The sequence below is a fragment of the Chlamydotis macqueenii genome, chromosome 1 (genome assembly GCF_036417535.1).
Source record: "Chlamydotis macqueenii isolate bChlMac1 chromosome 1, bChlMac1.mat, whole genome shotgun sequence".
In the NCBI taxonomy this organism is placed as follows: Eukaryota; Metazoa; Chordata; class Aves; order Otidiformes; family Otididae; genus Chlamydotis; species Chlamydotis macqueenii.
This window is the reverse complement of record NC_141556.1, coordinates 43,642,870-43,657,356: the sequence shown is the minus strand read 5'-3', so window position 1 is coordinate 43,657,356 and position 14,487 is coordinate 43,642,870. Positions and strand designations below refer to the sequence as shown.

General features: G+C 34.2%; 1 protein-coding gene across 1 annotated transcript in view; it reads right to left on the bottom strand.

The window, feature by feature from the left end:
* Nucleotides 1-14,487, bottom strand: part of PTPRQ (protein tyrosine phosphatase receptor type Q) — a 138,599-nt gene that overhangs the window by 30,116 nt on the left and 93,996 nt on the right. Inside the window, exons 44-50 of the mRNA XM_086740047.1 lie at nt 10,598-10,719; nt 6,666-6,852; nt 4,312-4,556; nt 3,635-3,701; nt 2,916-3,074; nt 1,406-1,628; nt 870-943 (exon numbers count right to left, since the gene is read on the bottom strand). Of these exons, the coding sequence (XP_086596173.1) occupies nt 870-943; nt 1,406-1,628; nt 2,916-3,074; nt 3,635-3,701; nt 4,312-4,556; nt 6,666-6,852; nt 10,598-10,719 (1,077 nt within the window). The remainder of the gene's footprint in view (nt 1-869; nt 944-1,405; nt 1,629-2,915; nt 3,075-3,634; nt 3,702-4,311; nt 4,557-6,665; nt 6,853-10,597; nt 10,720-14,487) is intronic.

Sequence of the window (14,487 nt, the reverse complement as noted above, 5' to 3'; positions counted from 1 at the left end):
CATTTCAGGATCTTCAGTATCAGATCACGTAACAAATTTCTAACATGGATTAGATCATTAAGGGAGCTCATATCACAGAAGACGAATGCCAAACGAAAAACATGTGCCCACTAAAATTCTTCTGGGTACTCATCCAGTTGTCTTGGGATCTCTTTTCAGAAAGTCGGGGCTAATGCTTAGCTAAGCAAGTTTTGACTTACCAATATATTAAAAGAACTTACAGATCTTATTGCGATCTGCTATGAGAGTCTTCATTACCAATTTTGGGGGTAGATCAACATTGCCATGGAGGAATTTATGCTGGATTTGAGACCCCATAACAGCCTATTGGCCTATTGGCCAGTGACATCAGAACCAGACAGATTCTATTAGACGATATTAATGTATTAATTAATATGGAGCTTTCTCTGTATCTAAAGGAAGAAGGGCTAAAGGGTCGTGTCCTCAGATGAGCTGCCACTAGAAGGAATGATCTGCTGCCAAGAGTTTTCCTACACTAGGCTCACTGCAACAGCTCTACATCCAGCACAGACGGAAACTGCACAAACAGTATAGCTTCTGGTAATTCACCAAGCAAGATGAGATATCCTGGCAAAACAGTATTTTTATTGGTATAACTGCATCTCTGCTAATGAACTTAGTCAATATTGCTTCTTCATTTAACAGTCTGGGCTGAGGTAAAACCTCTTAATAATCTCAACAGCGCATACACGGGAATGGATACGTTTCCTCAGCCATTCTGGTTAAGCTAGGTCCAACAAAAATAGAGAGTATTTACTTCAGGGAAACCACTCTACTAAAAAAGAAACATGAAATTCTCCAGATGATTTGGAAACAGAGAATACTTTAGTAAATTACATTCTCCTTACCTAACGTTTTGACAGGGTCAGAATAGTCAGAATCTGTAAACTGTCCTTTAACATTAGTTGCTCTGAACTTAAATCTGTGAAATAAAACCAAGAAAACTAATAAGATAGAAGGTTGTGTGCATTTTCTTAAATATTATTTCACTTACTTAGAAATAATTTCACTTAACTAAAAACTACTTTTCAGTTTTAGTGTAATAAAAGTTGGAATCATTATTCACCTGCTAAAGTGACACTATGACAGATATCAAGGACTCAGTGTCAGTATCTTGAATGCATAATCAAATGATATTAATTACTTATCTTGAATTTGGGCTTATTTAATTTAAGAACTTGGTGAGCATCTTTTGCTACTAGAAATATTTTTAAAAATTTTGTCTCCTGTAATTATGCTCAGCCAAAAAATTTAAAATTAGAGACACATGAAGATAATTTCAATCGCCACCTTTTCATAATTGAACTACATATTTTGTATGTTTCTAAAAATGTATATTTCACTTAATTTTTTCTTCTGGGCGAACGGACACAAATGTACTTACAGGTACTGCTTTCTTGGTTTCAGCGGGCCATTACATATTTTGTCTTGACTGCCTGGTATCATACATGTAGTATCAGCACCTATGACATATATCTCTTCTTTGCCACTCAGATCATCTTTTCCTTCTACACATGGTGGGTTTGGAAAGCCTTCATTTGTAAAATATGGCCTTGGTCTGTTGAAGTAGGCATCATACCACTTAGTAACATTCCCATCATGCTGAGCTGTTGTCAAGAAAAGAAATAATCATAAACAATTTACATTCTAACCAGATTGTAATTAAAGAAGTTAAATAGGAAATTAATTTTTTTTAAGAGCTTACCATGCAGTCATTGCCATTTACACAACTAAGTCTACAACTGTATTTGCACTTAAACACAAATTTCCTTATTATCCACGCTATCTATAGTTTGCTAATTCAGAGTAAGTCAACTGAATCACAACTAGAAAATTTCAAGGGCAATCTCACACATGAGCTCTGCCTGTAGAGGATATCACTTGTGCAAGCAACTTGACTTTGAAACTGCGCACAGCTAGCAAAGGCAATAAAAAATGTTTACTTCTAAAGACAGTAAAGACTGTTTCATAAATGAAATTACTAGGTTTTCATAATTGGACAGTACCCAGCAACTCAGAAGAAAAAGCTTCAAAATGTTGCTTAATATGGTATTTGCACATCTATCAGTTCAAGAGAATCTTCATAGCAATAGTTATGAAGTAAAGGACTCTGAGATTATTGCTAAAATGCAAAATTCAGAAAAAAGTGAGAGACTTAATGTAAATTCACTTAGTATAAATTTATTTCTTTACTTCTGTGCTTTGAAAGCAAGCAAAACAAGGGAATTAAATACCTGCAATTTGTCCTTAGGTAAAGTAATTGTGACCATATGATCTCCTCTCTTGAAACTCCCACTCACATTGGTAGGCAAGTACTCAAAAGAGTATCATGGCACTGTTCTTATGAGCAAATATTCGTCAGTCCATACAAGGGAATACACATTCTAACAGTCTACAGAAGGGATTTATATAAATCCCTCTGCCCCCGTTACGAAATGGAAATATCAGTTGCACATGACTGCATTCTTTTACAGGCAACACTAATAGTAACGGAAGAAAAACCTTTGCAAAAAGTTTCGGATTTGCTTACCTTTCACAAATGCCAAATGTTTTTTTGTTTTGCTTTTGTTTTTGTTTTTTTTTTCCCAAGGAAATAGGAAATAAAGAAAAATTAATGGTAACAAGACGACCAGAATAATATTGGTGACTTAAAACAGCATGGATGACTCTTTGTTGGTTCATGTTCCCAAAATCCAGCACCCAGTCCACAGGTATTGTGAAAGATACTTTGCTCTTAGTACTGTTTCCACAGCTAAAGTGATTTTGTTAGGTGTTTTCTAATGTGAAATTACTGGGATCCAAGAATAGAAATAAAAAAGAAATTACAAACAGCCTGAAAATAAAGAGATTAAAAAAACTGAAAAGAATTTTCAAGAGAACTTATAAAATCCTACCTCCAGCTTCCACAACAAGAACTTGTATCTTCTTGATAGGGCCATGATCGTCACTGTAATAACATATTGGCATTCTGATCGTAATTGTTGTAGCTGTGACGAGCAACGCCCCATTGGTATCATAAACTGGTGCTGGTTTCTTTTTAGGCCGTGGTGGTTCTGTTTTTAAACAAAGATATACCACAGAGCTTTATTTTTAAATGTTTTCACTACAAGTACTTTGTTAAGGCACTTAGCTGTGTTACGCAAGACAAATCTTCAGCACATTTTCAGGGACAACTTAATGTTCTCTGATATGCCTCTGCATATCAGTTTTCAATTAAAAGAGAAAACAATAAAACGACTTAGTCTTAGTTTTTTCAATGAATTTCAATCAATGGCTGTATTTATTTCCACGACTGTGATACTGTATACTTAGCTGTACCTCTGTGATATTCTTCAAAGCTGTTGACTGATGGTAACTAAAACACTGAAGTCAATATGATTACTGCACTGAGTCTGTGCATGGTTTACAGTATCATTCAGATATGAATAGCAAATGAACAGTGACATGCAGCAAAATTGAACACTGCAATTCAAGGCTATCAGTTATATGCTCCTGTCCCTACATTATGTGGCCTCTGAATAATAGACAAAGGCACACAGCTGTGTACTCACAGAACAGCAATTTCTTCAGCATTTATAGAGATTTCAACTAAAGGGAACTTTATCAGACATACCTTTGATATCCATGGTTATTTTCAATTGAATTTTTGGCCCTGCACCAGCACCATTAATTGCATACACCTTAAAAAAACCAAAGACTTGTTTTAATGAGTATTTGTAATAACTTCAAATCGGCCAAATCTGGATATACTTGAAGCAACAGGATATATTTGAAGCACTCCTTTTGTCATTCACACTTTGCTAGAACTTACTTCATATTCCTTTACAATTCTAATTACAGTGACACTTTATTGCTTACAAAAGGAGAAAAAGAAGCCCACTTAAACAGTTATGTCCTAGTCTCTGGTTATTTGAAAGGACTTCATGCACATACTTCTAGCAGGCTCCCCTTGCAGAACTGGACCTTTCGTCTGAGCCAAATGTGCAATGAAAGTGGTGGAATTAAGAAAGAGATTTAATCTTGTACCTGTGATGATGTGTCACAGGCTGCTTTGCTAGGACATGAACTCGTGGTCCAGAGTACAAAGCTAACCACTAGTGATGTGTCCTGCTCCCACTCACTCCACTCTCTTCATTGCTCCCCTGGTTCCTCAGACTTGTCTCTCTTCACACCCCAGCTAACATTCTCGGCATGCAAATCTCATATTCAGCCTAGGCTTGTGTTCCCTATCCAGACTAATCTCTTGCTCCTATCAAAGAAAAAATCCAAATAAGAAGTAGCAGTTCTTACGCTGACATTATAGGTATGTCCTCCTTTTAGTCCTTCTATCATGGCAGTGACTGACTGATCTGTCTTATCAATGACACTAAGGTTGTGGATCTGGATGGCAGCAGGATCATCTTCGTTGTACACCATAGCTTGATACACCTGAATATGTCCATTTGGTTCAGATGGTGGCACAAATGTTACTTGCAACTTTGTTACTTCATCTGGTATCTTCTGAAATGTTATGTTGTTAGGTGGGTCTTCGGGCACTGAAATAAATATTTCAATGGATCTACTTAATCTGGTTATTACTATTACTATTAGAGTAAAACCTGAAAAAATACAAATTATATTTTTCCCTATCAGTATTATTTCATTTGTATTTTCTGTTTTTGTTAAAAACATCTCAAATACTTATTGCATATGTAAATATTTATAAAGCTAATAAAAAGTTAAACATTTAGTAAAATACTATTCTTAATGATAGCATTTAATGCTACAAATATATAAAATAAGGATTAGATAACCCTTAGTAGTCCCTAGTCAGAAAAGGTTCTTCTGATTTTCTACTCAGAAAACCTGAAGTCATCATTATACCTTGAAATATATCTGGGGTAAACAAATCCTTGCCTGGGCTGACAAGCAAGAAGCAAGTGTTAGTCTTGAGTATCCTCTTCTGAAAGCCTTCTGTCAACAGCAAGCTCCCTCCCAATATATAAACAAACCACCATGCTCCTAAAAGACTCTGCTTATCACAGCTAATGCTCTAGGAAAAAAAAAACTTTCCACTAGCTGATGCTCAGACACAAACACAACATGCGTTTTTCCCGAAGATTTTTTTTTTGGTCAAACACTTACTCCAGCAGCCTATTCCCAAGACAGCAAAGGTATAAATCATTTTCCCAATGTCCCTATCTGAAGTAAAAGGCTGTAACATTCTTTCCAGGCAGCTAAATATTTATTGCTCTACCTGAGCAGACAAGTATGTAGCATGACCTCTAAATAGTGAAATCAAGCAACATTCCCTCAGCCAAGGATTTAGATGCAGTTGTCATACCTTCCAGGTGTTTTACACCAGCCAACAAATGTTTACTCAGGCTTCTCTAGAGTAAGTCTACGCAAATTGGTCCTAAGTTCCTCAGATACTCAGCCATATGCTAGGCTGTACAAACCAGATGCGACAAGACGAGATGGGAAAAATAACCGCTTTTTTCTAAGGTTACTATACCTCCTGATGTATCACACTTTCACATAAGAGAAAAGGCTACCTAAAAAGAGGACAGAACAGATCCAGCTAGCACCTAATTTAATCTTCATTTGTTTTTCCACAGTGGAAGACCATATCAGCCTTCAGGGATATAAATAGGTCATGAAAATATTAGAATTTAATGTATTAAAGGCATTAGAAAGATATACATACACACACACTCATATCATATCATATCACATCATTAGGGACATTGGATTTTCATACATCAAAGGAAAGATAAATGATAAATACAATCACTATGTAGTATGTCTAAATCTGAAATTAACCTGGGTATATAGTAAAAAAAGTTGATCTGCAGATAACGTCACTAGAGATAAGGCAATTGTAGTTTATACACAATTGATAATTAGTTTAAATGAAACAAAACTTCAGTATTTTTTCCTAAAATACTCTTCGTTATTTTGTTTGGTTGGTTTTTAAAATATCCTTAGTGAACAATTCAAAACCAGCAAAGGTAGTAGAAAGAGCATAACCAGGAACTATGTATGTAAAGCTAGGACTACATCTTCCCTATGTATATCTGTTTATATTTTCCTTAGCAAATGCTATCTACTTTTCTGTAACGTAGCCTCTCGGTGTCATGTGGTCCTTACACAGTTCCTCACTCTCATCTCTGTTTTATATCTCTGAGTAACTTAATAGCATCACCAAGTTTTGTCACCTTAGTATCTACCTTATTCTCCAGATCGTTTTGAACCTGTGGAACAGCTGACTCAAGCACAGTTCCCTGTGGGCCTTCACTAGCAACCTCCTTCCACTGAGAATACACAGTTTGTATCCTCAAGTCAGTACAGGTAGCATTTATAAATGGTAGGATTCATTATTTATATGTTTAAATTTTGCATCAAGACCAAGGATGTCGCATAGAGTTTTCAATAGTCTTTAAGGGAAACAGGCACTTCCACAGGGGAAAGTCACCCCTTCCTAAGACAGTTACCTTATATTTACATGCTAGTATAAATAGGACCTTTTTAAATATTAAAGAAAAAATATTGTGAGAACAAATCTGCATTAAAAGTGCACCATGTGTTTAAAACTCTCGTTTATTTGTTAGATGAAATAAAAACTGCAAGTTTGATTCATATAAAGTAGAGAAAAAAATACAAACCTGCTTCAAAAGTGGAGACAATTACTGGAGAACTAGCCTTGCCTTCAAGGAGTGCAGCATTAACGTCCCCCGTAAAGGCAATAATTACTACAGAATACCTTGTAAATGCTTTTAAATCAGAAATTTCTAAGACTTTACTCTCATCATTTGTCTTCATAAACTGAGCTTTATAATTGTCATTATCTACCTGTAAAATAATAATATTAAAAAAAACCAACTATTACAAGACTTGAAACAGGCAAAACCAGGACATTATTATTAGAACACCTTATTTAACTTTCATCTTTCCACTTTTCTAACCATTTACATAGGAGGATTCACAAGAAGTCTCTGGCTACCAAGACTAGAAAGGTGCACAGGGGAATGCACTTTCATCTCATCCATGTGTTGCCCCTTCAGCACTTCATGTACTATGGGATTAAGCAAATGGGCTGTTTGCTTGGTGTGGTTTTACGCCAAGCAAACACGAACTGATTGGTAGACACTGGGCCAGGGGAGCTGCAGTGACCTGAAATGGGAATCAAACTAGGCAGAGTTCCAGAAAAGGAGCATCTATATAGCAGAAAATTGTTTGGAATAGAAAAACAAATAGAAAACTTGGCAGCAACATATAATGTTGATATGACTGCAGAAAGTGCAGTTCCTCTTTGGATTTATTAATAGAAGCAACACTTATAAGACTTATAAGGAGGGAGTAATTCTCTCATCAGAAAAGCTGGAAAGCAGAAAAAAAATGGAGTTCAAACTAGAAAAGGGAGGATGGTAGAAGACAAAAGACTTCAAAATATAAAAAAGGATGTTATGAAATTGATGATAATCCATTGTTTCTAGTATTCAGGAAAACACAAATAGAAATTTTATTTGCATCAAAAAAGATTAGAATTAAATAGTACAAAAACTTCAATTATATACCTAAATACATAACTAAAACTATGACTGTAAGTTTAGTTAAAACCTAGAACAATCTTTTGAAGGCTGCTGAACAATTTTTAGTACTGGACATTTTAAGAACAGGATAATGAATCATTTGTGAGGAAGACTCTAAGTACATTTATTTCTGTGTTAGAGGAGGATATGGACTGGATTACTTCTTGGGATCCCTATGATCTCTACATCTCAAATAATCCGTAGTTCTGTAGAAAAATCGACAGTGTTTGGCTTTATATGCAATTAATAAATTCTAATGTTAGCTTAAAAATCATAAAAAGGAAAAAATGGGAGCTTTTCTAGTGTTAGATTGAGTATCATTTACAAGATTCTTTTTATGTCTATTTCCACTACTTCAGTTAACGATGTTTTCATTATTGCTTCTTCAGTGTGTAATCTGAAAAGAGGATTAGGTAGCTGTACAGTAGTTTTCCCACTGGATGAAATCTGTATTAAATGCAGCTGCTAAAACATTAGAGTAGTTCAAGCATACCTTTTATTTGACAGATATGCATCTATCCCCACTGAGAATTAACCTGAACTAAACTTTCTGATGGACTAAACAGACATTCATTTCCTGGGATCGCCATGAAGAGTTGAAACACTTTTTCCTATCTGATTATCAAAAATCTGGCATATAAATATTTATACAAGTGCTAAAATACAATCACAGCACTACATCATTAAATTTATTTTTATTCTTCCTGAAGTTTAATTGTTCAGTTCCATCTTCCTTACTAATTTTCAGTAATATTTTATTAGGACTACTAATTACAGCAGGCAGCAAGACAAACTAAAATACAACTTTGAGGAATAATAATGGGGGAGTACTTTCTGTTTTTTCTGATCTATAAAACTGCAAGGATCATCCTAACAATTTAAGTAGAACCCTAATAACATTCACTAATAAATACTAATTACTACTTTTTAAGAATAAAGACATAACAAAGTAAAAATCTTAAATTATTCTGTTCTGTGAGCCTATTTTTATAAATCCTTAAAGATACTAAGTTGAGAACTAAAGTGAGTAAAGTTATACATACAGGAAGTTTGTGGATTTTAGAGTCTTCATAAAAATTTTCCCACTGGGACAATAAAATATATACTCAAATTTTCACTGAAAAAGTTTGTGACAGCTTTATTTGCCTTTAAGAAGGAATAGATTTGTCTACTAAGATTATCTACAGAACTGACTCCTGTAGTTACTGATCATTAGACAGACAACATCTGATTACAAGGAATCCCTAAACACAAAGCTAGATATCTGAAATATATTTGAAAAAAAAAAAAACACTTTGTAAAAACAAAACTAAAGTCCTCCAAGCTGAACACTCAAACTAGTTTTTAAGTTCCTTCCAAATGTTGGCAGGCTTACATGAAACAATCCATAGTTCATCTTATTTTAAGAATTTTACTGTAACTTATACTGATAAGGTATTTACAACATTTTCGTAGCGTAGAATCAGATGACACCTTGTTTATAATTTCGGAACCATCAGAAAGAGGAGAAATTGTTTAGGTACAAATTGATAAAATATTGCACACAAAAAAAATCAAGCTTTGAAAACTGAATTTAGTAATTTTATCAAAAGCATGAAAAGAAATTTTTCTGTTGATGCACTATAATGCTGTTTAGTCAAAAATGACAGAAACTTTTAATGAGGAAAAAGTCTTCTCTAACTTTAGTAAAGGATAAATAAAAAATGCTATGTAATTTCTAGTTACCTACCCAATGGGCAAAGGAACCATTACTTCCCTGTTACTATTCCCCTTGTTATTGTACATCCTTCATCCAATCACACCATTGCTGTGGTAAGTGTGGTCAGAATTGAACAGATCACACTCTACATACTGTACAATGAAATTGGAGAAAGAGAAAACAGCAAGACTACACATTACTCTTGCTTGTAACTTTACTGAAGAGCTTAAAAATAGTTAGTATTTTTTTACTGATCTCCTTAGAAATTTTGGTTGCACAAAAATCTCAGCATTAATATTTTAGCATATCTGTAATTTTTATGACCAATTCAGAAACATTGAAAATATACACATTATAGTCTTACTTTTCTCAGAAAATTGAAATAACTTTCTATTTAAAGTCTTTAAACAGTTTGAATTAGTCTTTAATTTTTTTTCCTATTATTTAACAGACTGATTCAGGATTTTTGAAGCTGCAAACAGCGTTTTCCTGGGTAAAGACTGGTAAACTGCTCCTCATTTTCACAGATAGCCCTGTCTCTATAATTTCTGGAAGAACAGGGAACATATATCCTACTTAAAACTCCTCATGGGCTTGAACTGAGAAAATTTCCTATCTCACCACAGGGCAGGAAATTAGATTTATTAATGGTTGTTTTAAGGAGTATTATAAGGGTAGTAGAGGATGAAAAGAGAAAGGCCACTAGAGCTTTTCTCTTATGTCAGCCTTTTTTTGCTTATAAAGATCAAGGAGAAAAAAGCGTTATTGCTATGCTACCAAAACACAGCTAATCTGATGGACAAGAGCACCAAGTGGAAAGTGGGAAATCTAGTTTGACTTTAAAGTTTGCCCTCTGATGCACTGTGTAACTTTGTACAAAGTAACTTCCTTTTGCTACGCTCTCCATTCTGGTTTGTAAAATCATGGCAATGAACTTTTCTTTCCTTTGAAGAAAAAAAAAAGTCCTTATTCTTTTTACTGGTAAATAACATCATCATTGTTAGAAAGAGGTACACTTCTGCAAAGCTCAGCTATTGTTTTCCTGTATACATTTATAGCTTAACTTTTTTTTTCTCCAAGAACCCTTATTAGCACACATTTTTAAAAACCAATTGATTATCTCCAATTAATAAATTTCTAAATGTACAATTAATTCTTATGTGGAGTTTATGTGGAAATAGACACAGTCATACTGTTTTTCAATCCAGTTTATGTCTGTCCTGTAATTTTTATAAGAACAACTGCTGTGGTATTTGTATCACCAAACTTCTGTATTACTACCAAAACCAAAACAGAGTTGCCTTACTGAGGTAACATCTATGAGGTAGCAGGTTGGTCCAGTAATGATGACAGGTTCACTCCAGCTGATATTAATACTGTGAGGAGACGTAGCTAAAACAGTCACATTTTCTGGAGGACCATCTGGAGCTTTAGAAAAAAAAATACATTATGTGAATCATGGCCAAAGAAGTTCATAACAAATAACCCAGTAAGTTTAGTGGCCAGTAGAGATTATTTTTCAATTTGAAAAAAAAATTCACACATTTACCATTATACACTGTCTAAATCATTATAACATCTTTTCTTTCTCATATATAAAGCATATAGTGCTATTTAGAAACACACCTTTAATTGAAATTACTACAACTTTTCTAGAGTATGAACAACTTAAACTAAAATTATAGGTTTTTTAAATTACAAGTTATTTACATGTATTTTACATGACATAAGCAAAATATATATACAACTATGTACACAAATAGACAAGCATAATATATTAATTTATGTCAAATGAATCACTCAATAAGAAATTGTGAACACAAGATCCTCTGCATCCTAGAAAAAAATTCCAGCTATGCTGGAAAGCAATAGTACAAAGAATTTTATACAGAAAAAAAAAAATTTCTAGGTTTCATTTCAACTTATTCTTAACATGCTGAGAAACTCTGGAAAACACACACCAAAAAAATGCTAGGAATTCTAAGCGGGCAAGAATGCTCACATTAAGAAATGGGATTTTCCTAAAATTTCATTTTTGTCAAGGTGATATGTGAATTAACCTAGTTATTTCTTATGCATGAATAAGAAATTAATGAAATAATAATAACAACACTGCAGTTCTCAGTAAAGTGGTATTACTTTTTTATAACAACCGCGGTTAATTACAGGAAAATAAAATTTGGAATAGAAGTGACAACAGATTTGCAGATAATGCCAGAACTTGGCTCCATAGTGCCTTTTTTACCTACTACAAAAAATGACAACTGTGACACATTATCAGTAAATTGCCTGTTATAGATGCAACAACAGCTTTGTACATACTTCCACAACTTGGCTTTGTGGTGTCTTTTTTTTTTTAATCTATCACAAAAAAAATACAACGACGATTAATACATATCAGTGAGCAGTCTGTGACAAAAAAAAAAATAAAAGTGATCATACCTATCCTAATTAGAATATGGTCTCTTTTCTCAAACATGATTAATGCATTAATAAGTATTTTTTCACCATTAATCCTTAGGTAAGAGGGCTTAATGAGGAAAATTGGAGCGTATACAAGGCTACCTAGTTTTTCTGGTAGAAAATAGATTAGGAAAAGGAAAAACAGCATGGAAGGAGGTATGTAGCTATTAAAATTATGTGTGAAAGATTAATGAAGAGAAATCATAAAATTTTGCACTGTGAAAGTGAAAATTTTGCATCATGGTTGCAAAACAAAACAGGAAGGTTTGGGAGTTGATAAGATGCTATGAAGAGTTTAGGCACTTGGATACAGGAGGTAGATGGCTGTGCTGGGATTAGCAGGAATATACTAGACTTTGTAGGCAGGATCAAATTCAACCATTGGAAGCAGTCCTCAAAAATACTGAATAGCATGGAACAAATGAATGAAGAGTGTAACTGAATGAACTATGAAAGCACATGAGAGGTGGTGAAAGAGGAGGCTGCTCAGACAAGGTTGGCTGTCAAGTGGGGTGCTACATCAGATACAACAAAATACAAGGGGAAATATGTCACCTAAAAACTAGAGTTAGCACAAATGAAGCTTGCTTTACAGTAAGGTGTTTCAGACTTGTTGCTCAGTGTCTTTTAGAGTGAACAATGCTTTCGGTAACTATGGCAGTGGCACTACCTTAATCACCAGCTGAAATTTCTGAAAAATAGTATAAAATTATATATTTAGCATCTCCAGTCTTAGTTTCCAAACCAATCAAGTTTCCAAAGACAACTTCCCATTACTTTTTAATAGCATTAATAGAGCATTTAATCTCTCAGTATTTTTTTTTCAGAATCCAATTTAGTTTTACGCATTAGACAATGATGGTATGCAATAATTTTAAAGCATAATTTAATCTACAAATTATCCAACCTGAAGTTATTTATATTCATAATTTCCACATGAAGATTATATTTGATACATTTTTAGATCTTTGTAAGAAAATTCTAATTGAATGTGCTGTATTTATATACTTATCTAAAATACATCTAAGTGTTAATACTTGGTTTATTTTCACCATGAAAAGTACAATATCAGACATTAACTGAATGATACAGAAATTCAGAAATATTTTCTGAAACAATCTGTGTAATTAGAAAGAAGACTAGAAAATGAAATGTGTCTAAGATATCTTACAAACACCATCTTTTTAAAACTATGTTTGCTTCAGTGGGTAACTGCCATGTTCTGATTTAGGTTTGTTTGTGAAATGAATCTAGTCAATACGAGGCCATGATATCACTATACCCTTTCTCTTATAAATCACAGCAATTTACTCAGTAGAAATGACCTAGTCTTATTCTCTCATTCCCTCATAATCCAATCACTTCCTCTCATAAGCACTTTTCTCCTGGTTTTCACAATAATGCATTTTCTGTAACTAATAACCATCATTTCCTGATTATCATGCTTCTATCCTTGCACAGGAATGTGGGTCTTATGGAGGTCAGGGTCATCTTTCCCATCCATCTGTGTCCTGATGCTAAGGCAGCAGTTAAGTGTGTTAGCTTGAAGATAAGTCTGGATAGCCCATCATTTAGCATAATCCTCAAAAATAAGACTGAATACTCCAGTCTTCTAACAGAAATCTATGCTTGCCAGTTTGGTTAAGACCAGCTCTTTTTTCTGTTTCCCAACAAAAATTAAGTGTGAGATCCAGTTATTTCATTTTATAATTACCTAGGTTACTTTTACCTATATTTAAACATTTATATCTTATATTAGGCCATATTTACTTTCCAATATTTAGTTCTCAGAGAGTGAAAGGAGCAAAGAAAAATAAGCTCTCTCAGGCAAAACTTGCCAGAAGAAAAAGCATGCAATATTATTGCTTTTCACCATACAGATACATTTCTTTAAGTATACCAAGCAACTGTGTATCAGCAGGGATTGGGAAAGAAGGTGCTGAAAAGAGAAGCACAACCCTCTGCCCCATGCATCTATGTCCTAGCTTTCACGGGACATTTGAACATCTGGGATTTTCCTTTGTATCTCAGTATATCCTGGCATTAGGAGACTTGGCAGTTTACCAAAAAGCATTGCATCGTGCAACTGTACGAGATCCAAAATGAGGTCAGTGATCTCACTGCCATTCATTTTCCACCTAACACTGACCCTCCAAAGTGATTTTGCTCTTAGAAACCACAAGTTTGGCCGATCTTATTCTCCTTATAAAAGTAAAAGTGAAAGTCGGGGTAAATGCAGGTGTGAGGGAACAGTTTCCCCAGCTATGGAAAACATTTCTTGCCCTTTCCTTTACTGTGACACAACACTGTGATCTTCTGTACTGGTAACGATATAAATCTAGGTTATGTTGAAATATTTCATCTTGCAGAGTAGATTTGGCTCTTGGGTAATCAATCAGCTAAGTAATAACAGTGCCATCAAACTACTTTATGAGACAATAGGGCAACTCCTGTGAGGATAATCTGCAAGAAGGAAGGCTGAATAGTTTACCTGTGTGATGTGAGTACTGAACTGTACTGAACAACCTATAACATTTTCCACGGAGTAACACTATAAAACCACTTTCAGGACAGAGCACAGCCATTATTTTTTGTTTGAAACTTGCAAATGTGTTAAAGAATCTTAAAAAGAATTCCTGTACCCTTAGATTTACCTTCATAATGAAAAACTGAAATAAATAGCTCAGATCCTCACCTTAGTCACTGATTATGAAGGGTTATGAAGGGTTATGA